General features: G+C 36.1%; 1 protein-coding gene across 1 annotated transcript; it reads left to right on the top strand.

Annotated features, from left to right (window-relative positions):
• Positions 1 to 414: 414 nt before the first annotated feature.
• On the top strand, positions 415 to 1,341 carry LOC139040523 (olfactory receptor 4C3D-like). The gene has a single exon (XM_070487289.1). The coding sequence runs from the start codon at positions 415 to 417 to the stop codon at positions 1,339 to 1,341; it is 927 nt and encodes a 308-aa protein (XP_070343390.1).
• The last annotated feature ends 16,840 nt before the right edge of the window (positions 1,342 to 18,181 follow it).

Raw genomic sequence — 18,181 nt, 5'->3', positions numbered from 1 at the left:
ACAAAATACATCTGAGAGTCACAATTTGTAAGCTTGCAGACACAGAGAAGTGCTGAGAAGGACAGGGAAATGAAATGACTAAGTAATTTCACAAATTGGAACCAGAAGAAGAGTCCAGATATCCTGTACATAGCCCAGTATTTTCTCAGTAAATTACCCATCAAATGTTGCCCTATAGATGATTTTTAGGTGACAGATACTAGATGTCTGAAGAGATGGAAAACATCATTGAGGAAATAATAAAGAACTGAAACAAGTACTGGGGCCAGGAGGTCCAATGACATGCTCCACATTTACAGTGAGTAGTCTATTTTTCTACTGTACAATGCAGAGTACAGTCCTTTCATGATTAGTAAGTATCTTTCTTTATCCCATTATAGGTAATTTAGGCCCCAGGAAGTGGTTACTTCCTAAATGGATCACCTCATGTCTCCCAACAATGTGACTGAATTTATCCTCTTGGGACTCACGCAGAATCCACACTTGCAAAAAATACTCTTCGTTGTTTTTCTGTTCATTTTCCTATTTACTGTCCTGGCCAATTCGCTCATTGTCATTACCATTTCCCTCAGCCCCATACTTTCAGCTCCCATGTACTTCTTTCTTACTTACTTGTCCTTCATAGATGCCTCCTTCACCTCTGTCACCACCCCCAAAATGATCATTGACATGCTGTACCAGAGGAGAACCATCTCCTTAAGTGGCTGCCTGACACAAATCTTTGTAGAACACTTCCTGGGAGGATCAGAGGTCATCCTGCTCATTGTCATGGCCTATGATTGCTATGTGGCCATCTGCAAGCCCCTGCACTACATGAGCATCATGCGACAAGGGCTCTGCCGCCTCCTCGTGTTTGTGACCTTGATGGGTGGAATACTGCATGCCACTGTGCAGATTCTTTTCATGGCTAACCTGTCTTTCTGTGGCCCCAATGTCATTGACCACTTCATGTGTGATTTCTTTCCACTGCTGGAACTTGCCTGCAAGGATTCCTACATGCTCGGAATAGTAGTGACAGCCAACAGTGGGGCTATGTGTTTGCTCATTTTTTCCATGCTGCTCATCTCCTACATAGTCATCCTGAGCTCCCTGAAATCTCTAGGCTCCAAAGGACGACGCAAAGCCCTCTCTACATGTGGCTCCCACTTTACTGTAGTTGTACTCTATTTTGTGCCTTGCATATTCACCTACACACATCCTGTGGCCACCTGCCCTCTGGACAAGTTGGTGACTGTGTTCTTTGCTATCCTCACTCCCATGTTAAATCCTATCATTTACACAGTGAGAAACACAGAGGTTAAAAATGCCCTGAGGAGTTTGTTGAAGATGAGAGTAACTTAGGCTGTTCGTAATGACGAGAAATTGACTACATATATATATATATATGGAGAATATTACATGTTGTATATTGTTAAAGAAAATTAACAAATTTTGCAGATCACTGATGGAAAATAATAATCCCAGATGCTAACATTTATTAAGTACTTAATAGTGGCCAATCTCTTTGATATGTGTTTTGATAGTTTTTAATGTACTTTACCAAGGCTTCAACGTTTATGTGCATAGATTAAGGATATGCAATGGAGAGAACAACTATAAATCCATGGTTTGATGATTCTAGAGTGTATTTTTCTCCAGAGTCCCACTGCTACTTTACTAAATTTTTCATACATATGTTACTTGAATGAAATTGACTTTTTCATAGAAAAAGCCTTGATCTCAGAGCTTCTTTTGTTTTTGCTTTGCCTGCGGTAAATAAAAAAGAGAATAGAAATTCTTAGATATATATATGGAGAAGTAACATAAGGGAAGGGAAAAATTCACTAATGATTTTTTTTTTGGCACTACGGATTGACAAAAACCAAAAAGAAAGACATTCACAAAAGAAAGAAAGAATAAGTTATAATCTATCTCTATTTTTTTCTTGTCATAAGAAATAAGCAAGAAGTTTTGAAATTACTCTTAATTTGGTCTTATTTTCTTAAATACCCTTGTAGTTCAGAGTTTTTCGTGGATATGAAGGACGTTTTTCTTTTACCTTACCAAGACTTGAGGAGTAATTTGAAGAAACAAGGGTAAACATTCTTTTCTTTCATCTCAACATAAAGGCATATAATTATGTTGTGAAGCTATTGCTCTGGAGGTGTGATACACGTATTTACATTAAATGAACACTATTATCTATTGGGCATATTCACATTTTTAGGTGATTTTTCATGTATTAAATTGGTAGTTCCGATATTACTATCCCCATTATACAGAGAAATTGATGCCAAGAGAAATTCACTAATTTACTTGCCTCAGGTCACACATCTAAGATTTTCAGATACAAAATTTTAATCCAAGTCTTTCAGATCTCAGCCTTCGTTTCTTTGAAATAAAACACCATTGACCATCACAGTATGTTTACGTCTATAGACAAGAAACTTTTCTGCAGTCTTAATGATTCACTTTGTCCTTCAAGAAAGATGGTATCAAATTTGTTGTAGCCTTTTCTCTCATGTAGCAATATATTTAAGCAATAATGATCCTCTTTGTACATGGAAAATATTAGATCTTTCTACATTACTACATAACAATTTATAAATTAAAGTTTCTCTGAATGTAACACTCCAACATGTGTTACTTCTCACAAACGTCCCTTTCTCAAACTCACGGGTCATATAGAGCTATTTTTAATTTGATCATACAGTAATGTCAGAGCAAGGTACACTGTTCTTTGGGGTGACAGGCTGTTTTAACTTATGCATGGCTGTCTCACATTCATAAGAAACAGAACAGTTCCCACAGAATCTAAGCCTGGAAGATCATATAAATAGCATGTGATCTATTAAAAATGATCAAGTTTGCAATTGCTGGTAAGAATTAAACATTTCAGCAGAATGTGGATTAAATGATGTGGTTCATTTTGACTGTCAATTAGGAGATGAGAGTATGCCAGGAGTAAGGAGAGGATGAAGTATTGAGTAAATGTTCTTTCTACTCTAAGACAAAAGGGAAGGTTTGAAGAGGGAAACTAAGGCCAGTAACTGTGTTTTCAAGGTGACAATAAGTGCTCAGTGGAGGAGTGAGAAGATTAATGAGAGACAAATTATAAATTGTCAATAGAAAACTTGGAAGGTGTAAGAACTGAAGGCAGAAATGTACGGCAGTCTGACTTTCTCAGTAGATGGAATCTTGCCGGTATGTGAATAACTGTAAGGAATGTTAAGATGTCCTTTTGTACTCATCATCAGGAGTATCTCATGAGGGCCAACTGACATCTGATTTTTTATGATACTTAAAACAGCATATAAAGAAGTAAGTATATTTACTCTAATAATTAATAAGATAAATAATATCTAGCTCTGTTCTGTAGGATGCTTTGGTTTATATGGGCTTTTAATTCAGTGAAAATATTAGGCATTAAGTGAGAGGAGTGAGCTAATTCTTATTGAAGGCCAAGCACGACACATAAATTTTGATAGGTTCTTTACATACTTTAACTCTCTTATTTTAAAAAGTTTTGTTAGCCTTTACTCCTTTTTATACAGAAGAAAATGAGGCTCAATGAAGTTAAGCAACAGTATCAAGTCATATACTCTGTCATCTCTACTCGTCCCGCTTCACAATACTCCTTGCAAGAATGATGTGAAAATATCAAATCACAGAATTGATCATTGGCTGCATTGTCAGGATTGCCCTTGAGGCAGTTTTCCCTTATTTTGGGGGGGGGCACGTTCTTCTCTTAAGCTGTCCCTTGACCTCTCCTTCCCAGGTTATTTGGTCTATCTTGATTCCTCATGTGTCAGAGAAAAGCCGTATGATGATCTCATTTCCACTGATGTATTTGCCTTCATGGGCATCATGAAAAGTAGAATGTAATGGGCTGGAAAAGTAAAATCGAAATGATTGAATTTTAAAGAAAGTGACACATGAGCAAGAGAGATGTGTGGAGAAAGAATAAGGAATTCAATCACCAAGGAGGCCTATACTCTGGGCATAAGGATAGCACCTAGAACAGCTAAATGTTGTTTCTACAGGACTTTTCCCAATAGCATCACATGATGTAAATATTATTTGAAAAACGGCTCATGGTCATTTAAATTGAAGACATTTTGACTTATTACATTTATACAAAAGATACTGATCTGTGCCTACACTGTGCTGAAGAGTTCTGACAAGTGCCGCATTTGTGTGGAATTTAAATTCCAGTGGGGAATAGATGGATAATAAACAAGCTAATAAATAAATAAAAACTGTAATTGTGTTTGTAATAATTCTGCTGAAAAACATTTATTAAGTGGGTGATACAGTACAGTAGATAATTGGATATAGATTTGTGTACTTGTTTGAAGCACAGCTAGAATTTTAGTTAGGCCCAAGATTAAAAAAACATATCATTTCCCCTCTTTCTTTTTATAAGGTAGTTACTCTAACACATGCTTTTGCAACGGGGACGTTAACTCTCCCAAGTAGGCAAAAATGATTTCCTGGGAGATGAAAATATGCTACTGTTTTTACATATACAGCGTAGATATACATAAAATACATAAATAGTATATCTGTGGTGTTAAGATTTTTGGGGGTGATTAGGTAACAGAATGTTTAAAAGGGGTCTTAGGTGGGCAATAATGAAAAAAAAAAAAAAAGGTTGAGGAGCACTGCCTAACACATGGTTAAGTGAGAACATGGAGTGGTTTTAGAATGCTATTAAATATAATCCAAGCACAGAGGTTGGCCCATCACCTGTGAAGATCATATTTAGTAAAACTGAAACTCCTTCTCAAGAGAATTCCCAGGGGGTATGGTCAAATATGTTACTGAAGCAGTTGTAATCTGTGAAGAACACTGTAATTGTAGGATACTGATAGTTTTTACTATTGAAGGTAGAAAAAGAATAAAGACTGTAACCCCAAATATTTCTAAACTGAAAACATGTGATTTGGGAGTACAAATTGTTATGGAATGAGACAGAATTTAGTCTTTATTTTTTCTGGCTGAGATATATTTTTTAATCCTTAATAATGTCAACTGGAGGCCGGCCCCATGGCCTAGTTCTTAAGTCCCAGGCACTCTGCTTAGGTGAGCCTGGTTCGGTTCCTCGGCATGCACCTACAACACTAATTGGTGGCCATGTTGTGGGGCGACCTACACACAAAATAAAGAAGACTGGAAACAGATGTTAGTTGAGGCCAAATCTTTCTCAGCAAAAAATAAATAAATACATAATGTCAAATGTTCTTCAGTTAGATGTGACACAATTTTAACAATACACTTAAAAATTCAAAGCTCACCAGATTATGTGATAGAAAACTTTTGTCTTAGTACTTGCTAGATAGCCAAGAAGAAATACTACTGACTTTTCTTCATTTATGTTTTCAGACACATGGATCATTGTGTGGCCATTCTGTTACTGAAGAAGAGACCTTGGTTGTGGAATGAATAATTGAATGGTTAATACCATGATCTGGCTTTGAGTTTGTGGAACATCAGCTTGCCTGGCTCCAGTGAAGTTCAGCCCCTGGGCAAAGCAGATCATTGCAGGGCTGGACAGGAATTCACTAGAATGGTGATTAGCTCCTTAGTCAGTAGAGACACAGCCTCAAAGGGATGCAATTGGAATGAGGCAAGTCTACTCATTTTGAAATTCTGTGCCATTTGATAATGGCACTCTGCCCCCTTTTAGCCCAGGTCTATTGCCCAAAGGGGCATATCCTGTTAATGATGTTTCTTCCAAGATGTGGATTGGAAACTCTGTGCAAATTAAGCTCAATATGCAAGCAAATGACAGACACAGTCCCATGAATGATTTTGTTAGCAGCTTAGCTGGCTGTCTTTTTTTGGAAACATTTTATATTTAGATGAAATTTAATTCCTCTACCAACCAGAGGGTTTTTTCCCTTCTTATGTCTGACCACTTCAAGTAGTTGTTCTAAATCTTTCTTTAAAATCATTAGAAACTCTGATCCTACGGATTTGCTACATTAAAAATTTAAAGTCATGATACTTAGGTTTTTTCTAGATGAAAGTTGATTTGAGTGCATCCTGGATGAGGCCAGACCTCTGGAGACCCTGGCATTATCCTAGAAATTTTACTTGCATAATGTCAACTTTCTACTTACTGTGTCCATCAGGTAACTTGGCTTTTGGATGTCACAGAGATGACATCAGACTGAATTTTGGAGGTGACTTTAAAAACTTATTTGAGTATTAAATATGTTCATATTAATTGGAGCTACCATTTTGAAATTACTGAAATAATTGAATCATCTATACACACAGACAATCATGTCATACTTAAAATGTGTCAGTGTTTTATCTGTTTTATCTATATATACAAATTGCAGCCTTGGGTTGGAAAGCCTTGAGTTATCAAAATTTTTAGCTCGATTTACTTTAATTTATTTTGGCAAATTATCAAATCTTAAGTGTCTACCTCTTGACCTCTATCCAGTTGATGGAATTAGCAAATAAAACAGTGAGTTTGTGTTTTAGAGATGAGCTTTTAGGAAGGGAAGGAACAGGATTAACTGGGCATGTCTAGGATGCTTTTAGAGAGATTTTTGTTTCCCTTCTTTCATGCAACTCTGTCTCTCTCTTTATGTGTGTGTGTGTTCGTGTATGTATATGGATATAATACAAATATATACATTGTATATGTGTTACTGATTTCCTCTTGTATCAATTTCCTTTAATCTTTATTTTTCCACTAATCATTTTCGAGAATTAACCTATGTGATGTTTTTGTTTCTATTTTAATTAGTTAATTATACATTAAATTTCTGGCTTAATTAATTAAATTTTTGAGGAAGATTAGCCCTAAGCTAACATCTGCTGCCAATCTTCCTCTTTTTCACTAAGGAAGACTGGCCCTGAGCCAGCATTCATGCCCATCTTCCTCTACTTTTTACATGTGGGACGCCTACCACAGCATGGCTTGACAAGTGGTGTGTAGGTCTGCACCTGGGATCTGAACCGGCAAACCCTGGGCCGCTGAAGAGGAATTTGCGAATTTAACCACTGCACCACTGGGCTGGCCCTTCTGGCTTTAATTTTTAATGTAAAGATGAATTGGAATTTAAAAATATATTTCTCTATCTCTGTAAAAGCACGCACATTTGTTTGTGAGCAGCTCTGCCCGCCAGGGTGGTTTTGGTGCTGGTGCTGACGGTGATACTGATGATTTGTTCAGAGATAGGGTGGTAAAATCAAGAAAGGTCATTGAGTGATTAAGCCCTCTCCCTCCAAAAGCATTCAAAAAAAGTAAGTTTTTGCATCTACAATGGTATAGTAATTTTCACTGTATAAATGTGCTCGATCTTCACACGTCAATCAAGGAAAGCAAAGTGAATTAGGAAGACTTACCACCAGAACAAGTCTTTTTAAAGCCTTTAATTAGAGAAATATACTATTGATGATGTATGTGCCCAGGATGCATATCTTCTGAGGAACACAGGGCCACTGATTATTCATTAAAAAATGATGACTCAGGGCCAGTCCCAGTTGCCTAGTGGTTAGGTTTGGCAAGCTCTGCTCTGCTTTGGCTGCCCAGGTTCAGTTCCCTGGGAACAGATCTACACCACACTGTTAGTGGCCATGCTGTGCTGGCGGCCCACATATTAAAAAGCAGAGGAAGATTCCCATAGATGTTAGATCAGAGTGAATCTTCTTCTTCAAAAAAAATGGCAGCTCAAAGGTCCTTACTAAACACATTGCTATTACTTCATGTTCTCCAGGACTTTATTGAAGAAATTATTTTGCCCCATAAGAAATTAAGACACAAGTAACACATTTCAGCCGTAAAGTCAGCATATTGCATTCAAATCTAGTCTTTATCACTTACTAACTGTATAGCCTTAAGAAAACCGTTTATTCTGTTTTTTCAAGTTATAAAACATGTCTAAATATAGCCAGATGTAAGGATTAAATGAGAACACATGTATAAAGTACTAACAAAATGTCTGGTACAAAAATTACTTATTATTTTTTGTTAAACAATGATATCTGTGAATAGACTATATATCTCTATATAGATATGACACTGCATTTAATTTACCTTTATATGGATACCATTAACATATTTATTGTTTATGTCATCAATGAAATTCTGGGAATTTTGTGGGTTCTAGGAATTCTAGGATTGAATGAACATAAATTAAGGTGAGATAGAATTTTTCACCCAGCACTTGGTTAATATAATAAAGATTGATAATATTTAGTGTTAGAAAAGCTATGGGGAAAATTATTCTTTAATTATTTTTCTTTCAGGCAAATTTCATAACATAGAGATAGCATGAACTTATTTGCCTAGTAAACCCAGGTAGATGAACTTGCATGTTTGCATTACATTTATTATTGACAATTCTGAAGACATGCTTGTTTTTATTAAAACAACAAACTGATACTAGCGTTTATTTATCAAAGATTATCCTGATCATTTGAAATTGAAACCATTTGGGTTTGATTATGTATTTCTGAGAGTTTTAGGAATACTTAATTTATATAGGTGTTTATTTTTGTTTAAGCCAATTAAATAGAACTCTCTTAAAAATTTCATGTACATAGTATACATAAATACAGAGATATACATAAACATACAGATAGACACAGAGATCTTATAGCTTTTATTTGAAACTTTTAAGCATGCTTCAGATATAATAAAACAAAACTCAAAAGAATAGCTGGATCCAAATTGTGTTTCTGCCAGATGGACTAACTTAAGGTTATTGGCTCAGTTGGCGACAGTTTTTAGGATTTTTTATTTGTGAACTATAAGAATTCTTTTAGAGAAGCTATTTTTGGATTCATTTTGTCTTTTAGAAGTTTCTGCAAACCAATCAAAGAATGTATTCCACTGTCTCCAAGAGGTCTAAGATTTCTTTTCAAGGGTGCCCCTTAAGGTGGACTACCTTATCTAAGTCAAAGTTTTCCTAAAGTGGCCACAACAATTCTAAATTATCCAAAAATTTAACCATTTTTCCAGAAATCACAAGATCCAGGTCCACACTGAGTATAAGTCTAAGAGACAGGAGTCTTTTTCCTTTTCCTTTTCTTTTTCTTTTTTTGCTGAGGAAGACTGGCCCTGACCTAACATCTGTGCCAATCTTCCTCTATTTTGTATGTGGGTCACCACCAAAGCATGACCACATTTGAGTGGCAAAGCACTGCACCTTGGAAGTGAACCCATGCTCCCAAAGCAGAGCATGCTAAACTTAACCAATAGGCCATGGGCCCAGCCCCAAGACAGTAGTCTTTAAGAGAAGAGGAGAAGGGAATTTTGACCAGGTGAAACTCATCTCTGCATTTAGATTCCCTGAAACAAATAATCCAAAGGAATCCTGGTAATTTTCCTGCTGCCTAAAACCCAGGGAATCATGGGTTTTCCCTCTTACAGACAGAAGGATGACCTACCAAGTAGATTCAACAAACAAAATACAGGTATGCAGAGTAAATCTGGAGAGCTCACATGCAAAGCAAGCAGAGCTGGGATCCGAGAGAGACTTACCATTAAACCCCAGGCTCTGTGAGAAAGCAGTGAGCTCAATTAACTCTCTGCATACCAGCACATGGTTTCTCACCGGCCTCAGAGTCTTTAAGGGTGTTCTTTGGATCCCACTTCTGATGCCATAATCTGTCAAAATTTCATAAATAGCAAAATTCAACTCATCAAATCAACAAATAGTCTTTAGTTAGAATTGACTGTGCATGTAAGACAGTTTGTGAAGTGAGAGCTTCATATTAGTCTTTGAAAGTAGAATGGATCTATCTGAAGTACAATATACATGCTGTAAATACATTGCACATGATTCATCTTCAAAGTAAATTGAAAGAGTAGAAGCTATAAGCTCTCTATTGGATATTCTCTCTTTTTGTTGAATTAATGAATAGCAATAAAGTACATAAATAGGCTTCTGCTCCTGGATGAGATTCAATAACTTGTGGCCAAAAGTGTTTTTGCCATGAACAACTAGAAAAGCCAGAAACAATAGAAAAATAGTACCTCACCTGTATGAGGTACCGGAGACCTGCTGAGGCAACCAAAATTGAAAGGGAGACAAGACCTTCAATAAAGTGAGTAGAATCCTGTGGCTGCTTTTACGCTGGGAGAATTTTTTCTTTCTCTGGATAGACATCCTGTCTGAGGATGATAGCCTCATCCAGGCTGAGAATCTTGGTTTTTTTATTGTATAGTTCTTTCTAAGGATATGAGGGAACATAGGTAGCCAGGCTGTGGTGGTGACCCACATACAAAACAGAGGAAGATTGGCACAGATGTTAGCTCAGGGCTAATCTTCCTCAGCAAAAATAGAAAAAGACTCCTGTCTCTTACATGTATACTCAGTGTCGACCAGGATCTCGTGCTTTCTGGAAAACTGAGTGAACTTTTGGATAATTTAGAATTGTACTGGCCATTTTACTCAAGAAATCAGGTGTATGAGGTCCTGGAGACCTCCTGAGGCAACAAAAACTGAATGGGAGGCAAGACCTTCAATAAAGTGAGTAGAATTCTGTGGCTGCTTTTACCCTGGGAGCATGTTTTCATTCTGGGGACGGACATCCTCTCTGAGGAGGTAGCCTCATCCAGGCTGAGAGTCTGGGCTTTACAACAGTGGATTGTTACTTCTGGGGCTTGGGTGAGGGCAGAGAAAGAAGCAGAACTTTTGGAGGAAATTTGGAAAGCCTCAATCATACAGTATTTTTCCCTTAAGACATGTCTCCACCTCTAGAGGATGTAGAGAGTGTGCTATGGGTTGAATTATATCCCTTTCAAAAGATCTTGAAGTCCTAATCCTCAGTGGCTGTGAATGTGGATTTATCTGGAAAAAGGGAATTTGCAGATGATCAAGTTAAGATGAGATCATTATGGTGAGCCCAATCCAATATGACGGAGATTCTTATTAAAAAAGCAAAATTCAGAGACAGAGACAGACATGCACACAGGGAGAATGCCATGTGAAGATGATGACAGATTGGGGTGATGCATGTATAAGCCATGGTACTCCAAAGACTGCCAGAAACCCACCAGAATTGAAGGGAGAGGCATGGAACAGATTCTCCCTCATATCCTCAGAAGGAACCATATCATAAAACCAAATAATAAAGAGCAGAAAGCAAAGACATAGAATATAAATATGAAGAGAGCATGCATAGACCCTAAATCTGGTCTTTGAATTAGAAGAATAAAATTTATAAACTTCTACCATGTGTTGGTAGTTATGTGAGGGTGTACACCTGTCAAAAGTGATCTACTTTACGTTTAAAAATTATACATTTTATTGCATATAAAGTATATCTTAAGAAGTTGATTTGGAAATATAAATATATAAACACATTTTTTCTTTACATTCTCTCTTTCTCTTCTTCCCTCCTTTACCTACTGACTTCAGAATGTTTTAGAAATTTTATTAGTAGTTTTCATTGTAATTATTTGTATCATAATGTATTTTATTAGAATTATTAGGTTTTATAATTATTATATTTAACAGTAACATTTTCTAAAATATGGAACTGAGAGGAGAAACTTAGCTAAAGTCACAGAAACACAAATAATGAGGCTATAATTCAATTATATCACATCTATTTGAACTTTTACCTGGACCCAGAGCTTTGTCTGTCATTAGAAAAGATTTGACTTAAAGGAAGAACCTTTGGTAACTTTTAGTTGGGTTTACCTCAGTGTGACTTTGAAAGTGTGTTTTTTTCTTAGAGCATAGTGCATGGGTGGAAAACTTGGTAACTGAAATGGGAGTGGACGCTCAGGAACAACTAGGAGAGGAGGAGGGCTCTGAAGAAGAATCTGCCTGTTGACAACATTTTCTGGGATTAATTGGCCCCATGGTTTGCTGTGATCCTGAATTAACTGAGCTAAGTAGCTCATGGAGCAAATCCTTCAGAGTTGGGTGGGAAGAGCGGAGTCCTCGTCCATCCAGAGGCTGGCCTTTGTGAAATTTTATGAAATTTCTACAAATATCTGATGGAGGCAGAAGAAATATTTAACTCCGGTGTTCTGCCAAGGAATGCTTCGGGGTTTTAGAGCTGGCTTCAAAGATGTTTCCATCACAGAATAGTGGGCATATTTCTTTTGTATTCCAGAAAATTCTAAAAGTTGAAGTAGAAAACTTTCTGCCAGTAAACAGTATCTTTTGGAGAGTCTTACTGAGGCTTTTTAAAAGAGTTGGCTATCTGTGGAATATCTTCCCTCCCCATAGATCCTGCAAGAGAAAGCAGAATGAATCTATTTAAGATAAAATGTACTTGTAGCAAACACAGTGTGCATGATTCACCCTCATAGGAAATCAAATTGAAATAGCAAAAGCTATGAGGTCTCAATTGGATATGATCTTTTTTTATAAGAAGAAAAGTAAGTTTTCTAGCCCCACTGAACTATTATCTTTTTATTGCCTCCCACTTAGGACTGGGTTCTAGGCAGTTGCTATCATCCAGTTCTGTCTCCTGAGAAAACTGAAGTTCCAGGAACATACTTCCCACAGTGATGAGATGATTCTGATGTTTCAGGGTTCCCCAGCTTTTACTGGCCTCTGCTTAATGCAGCACTGTCTCATGCCGAATTTTTATTGAAACGAGAGGTACATTGAAAGGAGCCAAGTTATAGTATCCTACACATGCAGATTTCTTATTTACAAAGCTGAAGGTCAGGAGAAGGTGAAGAATGCATACCGATACTACTATGATCCCATTATACTGATTGTCCTGATATTAACAATGCTAATGTTGGCTGCCCAGAACCCTCTATCACCCCTACTAACATCCAAACATTACATTCTCTTTCTGCGCTTGGAGTAAGGATAATACGAGAAGTGGAAGAGAGAAGTAAAACTCTCTAGTGAAATCCTAGGACAAACTACTCTTTATTCCTAACATGGCTCTTTGCTCACCCGCACACTGTGGGATTTTCCTGTCCCCTCCCTTGATTCTTTTTCCTTGTCTGGTTTTTTCCACAATCACATTTGTCCCTTGGGCTCTGATACCTGCCACCATTCTCTGACCTCTCTGTCCCCTCCTCCTCACTATTATTTTTTCAATTACACATATAAAATGCCAATCTCTTTGTTTGACTCATCCTAAAGTGTGTATCCATTTGATAATCAGGACATGTATTGAACATGCCAATGGTTTTCTTCTTTACCTGTTTATGATTTCATGGCTTTCTGCTGGCTCTGCTCAGATGGTTGGACACTGATACTTCGCATGTCATTGTGGGGTGGAGTGTTAGAGAGAGAGATTACTATGGGGCCATGAATGCTTGGGTTCTGGTTTGGGTTCCTATCTGATTACTTTCTGCTAAACTCTGCCACCCCGTTTAACCTGAAGTACAAAAAATAAAGCAGCATGAACTTGCCTTATGAGATATTGTAAAATCGAATGAACAAAAGATATTAAGCAAAAGTGAGAGAAGACTGTAATTCAGGATTGGATGATTCAGCAAACACACACACATACTTTAATACTGGAAGCCCATTAGCAAGAAAATCTTTTGGTAAAACGTGGAAGGGTTTGCTGGATACTCTGTGCACAGATAGACATGGATATCAGAGGAAGGTCATTTGCTACTAAGAAAGATGGACATTCGGAGAATGAGATAGTCTAGGGGCATTTATGAAGGGCAGCAGTGTCAGGCATGGTTGGAGTATCTTTAAGCAGAAGCACTGGGATGAAAAGGTGGAAAGCAAGATGATGGCACAGAGAGGGCTTCGGAGGTCACAGTGAGTATACCAGCCATTGCATTCGAAAACCATCATAACCATTTTGTTATATTTATGACTCATTATACATTTAAGGTGCCCACTTTTCCTTTTTAAGGTATATCAAGGAGGTAAAAAGAGGGAGAGGACAGAATGAGTGAGGAGAAGAGGGAATACCTGAAATCGTGTCCTTTCTTTCTGTTTAGAAACAGAATAGGCCTGTGGGAATCCACTTAATGAACTGTAGGATTGGCCATTTGGAATAATGATGTTTGTGAAATATCAGCCTGAGTTTGTGGTATGATTGAGCTAATAATTCTCAGAATGAAAATTCACCTAGGTATCTCATTCAAAGTGTTATTTTTCTTCCACTAAATTGTGTGAGACAATTTATTTAGAGTTTAATGAGTATTAAATACTATATGAAAGGAATTGTTATGTTGTATGTTTTGGGTATATAAAAATGGTCCTATTTTTAGAGCAGTAAAAATACTATTCATGAGACCTAATGATAGACACATGTCATTACACGTTTATCCAAACCGTAGAATGTATACCACCAAGAGTGAACCCTAAGGTAAACTATACATTTTGGGTGATTATGATGTGTCAGTGTAAGTTCATCCATTATAACAAATGCATCCCTCTGGTGGGGGATGCTGATAATGGGGAGGCTTAGGAATGGGTGAGGCAGGGACAATATGGGAAATCTCTGTACCCTTCCTTAATTTTGCTGTAAACTTAAAACTGCTCTAAAAAATAAAGTCTTAAAGACAACAACAACAAAAAGAGATCCCGTTAAAGCTCAGGAGAGATATTTAATTTTGCCATTCCCCACAGAGGCTAATTAAAGGTGAGCACCTATGATCTTCTCTAAGAAAAGAAGTAACAAGTCTCAAGCCTCTGATGAATCATATTTTGGATGCCTGCAGGCACTATCTTACTTTTGTTGGGGCCATCATGAATCATGTTGTATGGTTTTCACTGAGTTTCTTAGTGTAGGGGATAGAAAGACAGACATCTATAGTGGAACTCTGATAATCTTGAAGGAGTTAGATACCTCCTTACAGATGACCTCAAAGTCCAATTAGCCTAAATTTAGTAAAAAGAAAAAAAGAAAAGAAAAGAAAAAAGATTAAATTTCATTAAAGAACTTTGAGTGATTTTTGTTAAGTACTGAGTAAATCTTTTTAGTGCAGAAGATTGGCCCTGAGCTAAAATCTGTTGCCAATCTTCCTCTTTTTTTTTTCTCCCCAAAGCCCCAGTACCTAGTTGTGTATCCTGATTGTAAGTCCTTCTAGTTCTTCCATGTGGGCCACCACAAAATCGCTTGATGAGCAGTGTGTATGCCCACACCCAGCATCCAAACTGGCGAATCCCAGGCCACAGAAGCAGAACACACGAACTGAACCACTATGCAACCCGGCCAGCCCCACTGAATAAATCTTGATAAAAGCTATTCTAATGCTTTTTAGGCCTCCAAATTTTATATTTCACCAATAAAAATATATTCAACTTCATAACCTGGCTTTCATGCCTTTCAACCAGGAGGAGAGCTTTCTTTTCCAAGCTTTTCTACATGACTTTTGAGTCTGGCTAAACTAGAGTTTTCATGTTGGCCTTCTTTCTGTTTGCCTGATAAAGTTTGCCTTATCAATTCTATTAAAATTTTGATTTCATTTCTTTCATCCCAAATGTCCTTAGCCCTCTGATTTTAATATATCTGGGTCCCTTACTTTTCTACAGTCATGGACTTATTTCATTTTTACTTTCCTCTCATATTGGGCCCCATATATTGAAGCTGATATATACTTTTCTTGTATATTTTAACATTTGTCACAGATATTTGGAATTGTCATTCCTAGCTTCTGATCACCATAAGAAAACCAGTATGATAAACAGTGCTGATAAGATTTCAGCCACTCAGTAAAGGAACTTAATGTTTAAAATATTTGTGCCACTCTCTTACCAATAAATGAACAATTTAAATTAATATTTTTGAAAAATTGAAAGTACTTCTTGAAAAACCAATACCAATAATCATAATGAAAATAATCACTCTAAATGTAGATAGTGTATACTTGCATCTTTTATATGCTTGTCTATATGGAATTATATAACCTTCATAACAACTCTGAGAAGGTATATTATTTTATTATTTATGTTTACAAGTGAAGAAAATGAAGCACTGAGATGTCAAGGGACTTGTTAAATGTCACACCACGATAGATAGTTGTGTGGGGTGTGAATCAGGGCTATGTGGCTTCAAACTTTACGCAATGATCTCTGTGTTAACCCACCTCTCAGGTCTACTTTTGAATATTTGCACTTAAGAAAACCTGGCTTTGAATCTGACTCTCTTCAGTTAACATTATAATCCATCCTTTAATAATTCTGTTTTTTTTACTACCAATTTATCTACTTTTGGGAATTTGTACTCTTCTCTCTGCAGACAGTTTCCATTGTTCTAACACTAATTACATGGGGACTTACATAGTTAATGATCTTATCTAAATTTATCTTAAAATTCATATTAAATTATTAAGAAGAGTGGAGTATTTTCCCCATTCCTCACAATATCTCCAGATAATTTTGATTCAATATTTGAAATAAAAGGTAATCCTGTCATTATGGAAGATACGTCAATAAATATAATAATTTTATAGTATGTTGAAGTAATACGTTAAATTAAAATGGACAAATTGAAACTTGCACTTTATAAAAAGGAAACAAAATTCACAGAAACAGAGAAAAAGCATAATCATAATAGTGAAAGAGGAAGAGGCTGAGATGAGTAGCATAGTTCTTAACTTATTATGAGCCAGATCTTTTCTCATTTTATCTGTATAGTAACCATGATTATGTCTAAAGTGGCTTTCTCAAGATCATGCAGCTAGTAAATAGTGGAACTGGGATTTGAACTCATGCCGTATGAATCCAGCAACTGTGTTCTTAACCAAGAAAGAATTATTTTGCTAGAGTAACAGCAGTGCTAGATAAAATATTGCTTGCAAAATATGAGCTCACAAAAAATAAAGGATTCTCAGAAAGGCAATATTTTCACTTGAAATGTAGTAAAAATGTAAAATTTGGTTGGTGATAAAAATGTATATGCATGTTATAAAAATACAATTTTTTTCCTACTAAACAACAGAGATAATAAGACAACATCACCAGATAAACTGTTTTTTGTCTGCAGGTTCATCAGCTTTTCTGCAAAATCACCAACATTGAAATATTGGCCATACTTGCTTATATAAAAAATTATTACAGAGACACACACATATGCAAGTATATTTATACAACCTTTCTGGAAGGACATACGAGAAACTGAAAGTAGTTATTTCCAGGGAGTAGAATTATAGATTCAAATATTTGAAGATAGATTTTAATTCTTATCCTGACATTCTTCTGTTCACTTTGAGTATTTATGGTGATCATGAATTACCCTATAATAAAAAAACACAAAATATTGAAAAACTCTTTAATACTTTATAGCAATGATAATCTCTAGCATTTGTGGCAGCAATATTGTATTTTGGAAATTATTCTAAAGCACTTTGTAGAATTATTATTTATGAGAGTGAAATTTGGAAGCAATAAAAGTATCTCAATTGACAAATGGTTAAATAAATCCTTCTTATAAAGTTTATACAACAGGCCATTCAATTAATAATTAAATTATGGAAAGTATGAGAACATGGGAAGATCTTTTATAACAATTCTAAATAAAAATCAGAACACAAAATACTATATGATGATGATTTCTATCACATGAGTTATATATACTATGAATCAGGACTTGAAATAGAAAAATTATAAAATTGAATACTGGAATTATGGGATTTTTTTAAATATAATATTTTTAGAAGAAGTGTCCTGGGCGATTCAGGGTAAAGACAAATATTTGAGAGTAAAAACACTACTTACATCAGAGGCATATTAGAAAATTTATATCAGATCAAATTCATAGGCAGAGAGTCTCAATTTTCTTTTAGGGTACGTTCAAGAGTATAGTAAAGAGGTAAAGAGTAGTTTCCCAAATTATGACAACCTCAAAGTATTATCCAGGCATTTGTTCTCCAGACAGATTATTATCCAGACAGTTATCATGACCATCAGTGAAGCTGATGTCTTGAACACAAGAGGCATAGGTAAAGGGTTGTCAAAGTAAAGCATATTTCATCGAAGACCCTTAAGGGGTCAGGGATAATGAGCATAAAAATGAGTGAACCAAAGTGAGAATATTTTCTTCAGGAGGGATTGTCCAACAAAAGTAGCTCTTAATTGCATTGGAATAGTGTTGTTCAGATTTCAAAGCAAACAGATAGAATGAAGAATACATGAAATATTCATGTGTATGTGTGTGTATACGTACGGGCATAAAATCTTTTTTTCAGTTCTTAGGAAAACTCAAAGTAATGGCAAGTATTTGTACTCTACTTTTTTATATGAAAGCTAAATTTCAAAGCAGTTAAATCACTTGCCCAAAAAAG

This window comes from Equus asinus, chromosome 17 (assembly GCF_041296235.1).
Source record: "Equus asinus isolate D_3611 breed Donkey chromosome 17, EquAss-T2T_v2, whole genome shotgun sequence".
NCBI lineage: Eukaryota > Metazoa > Chordata > Mammalia > Perissodactyla > Equidae > Equus > Equus asinus.
The sequence above is the reverse complement of the archived record's forward strand: the minus strand, read 5'-3'. Positions and strand labels throughout refer to the sequence as shown.

Bases quoted from the DNA above. Each gene is read 5' to 3' on its own strand.
- LOC139040523 (XM_070487289.1), top strand. From the start codon at position 415: ATGGATCACCTCATGTCTCCCAACAATGTGACTGAATTTATCCTCTTG.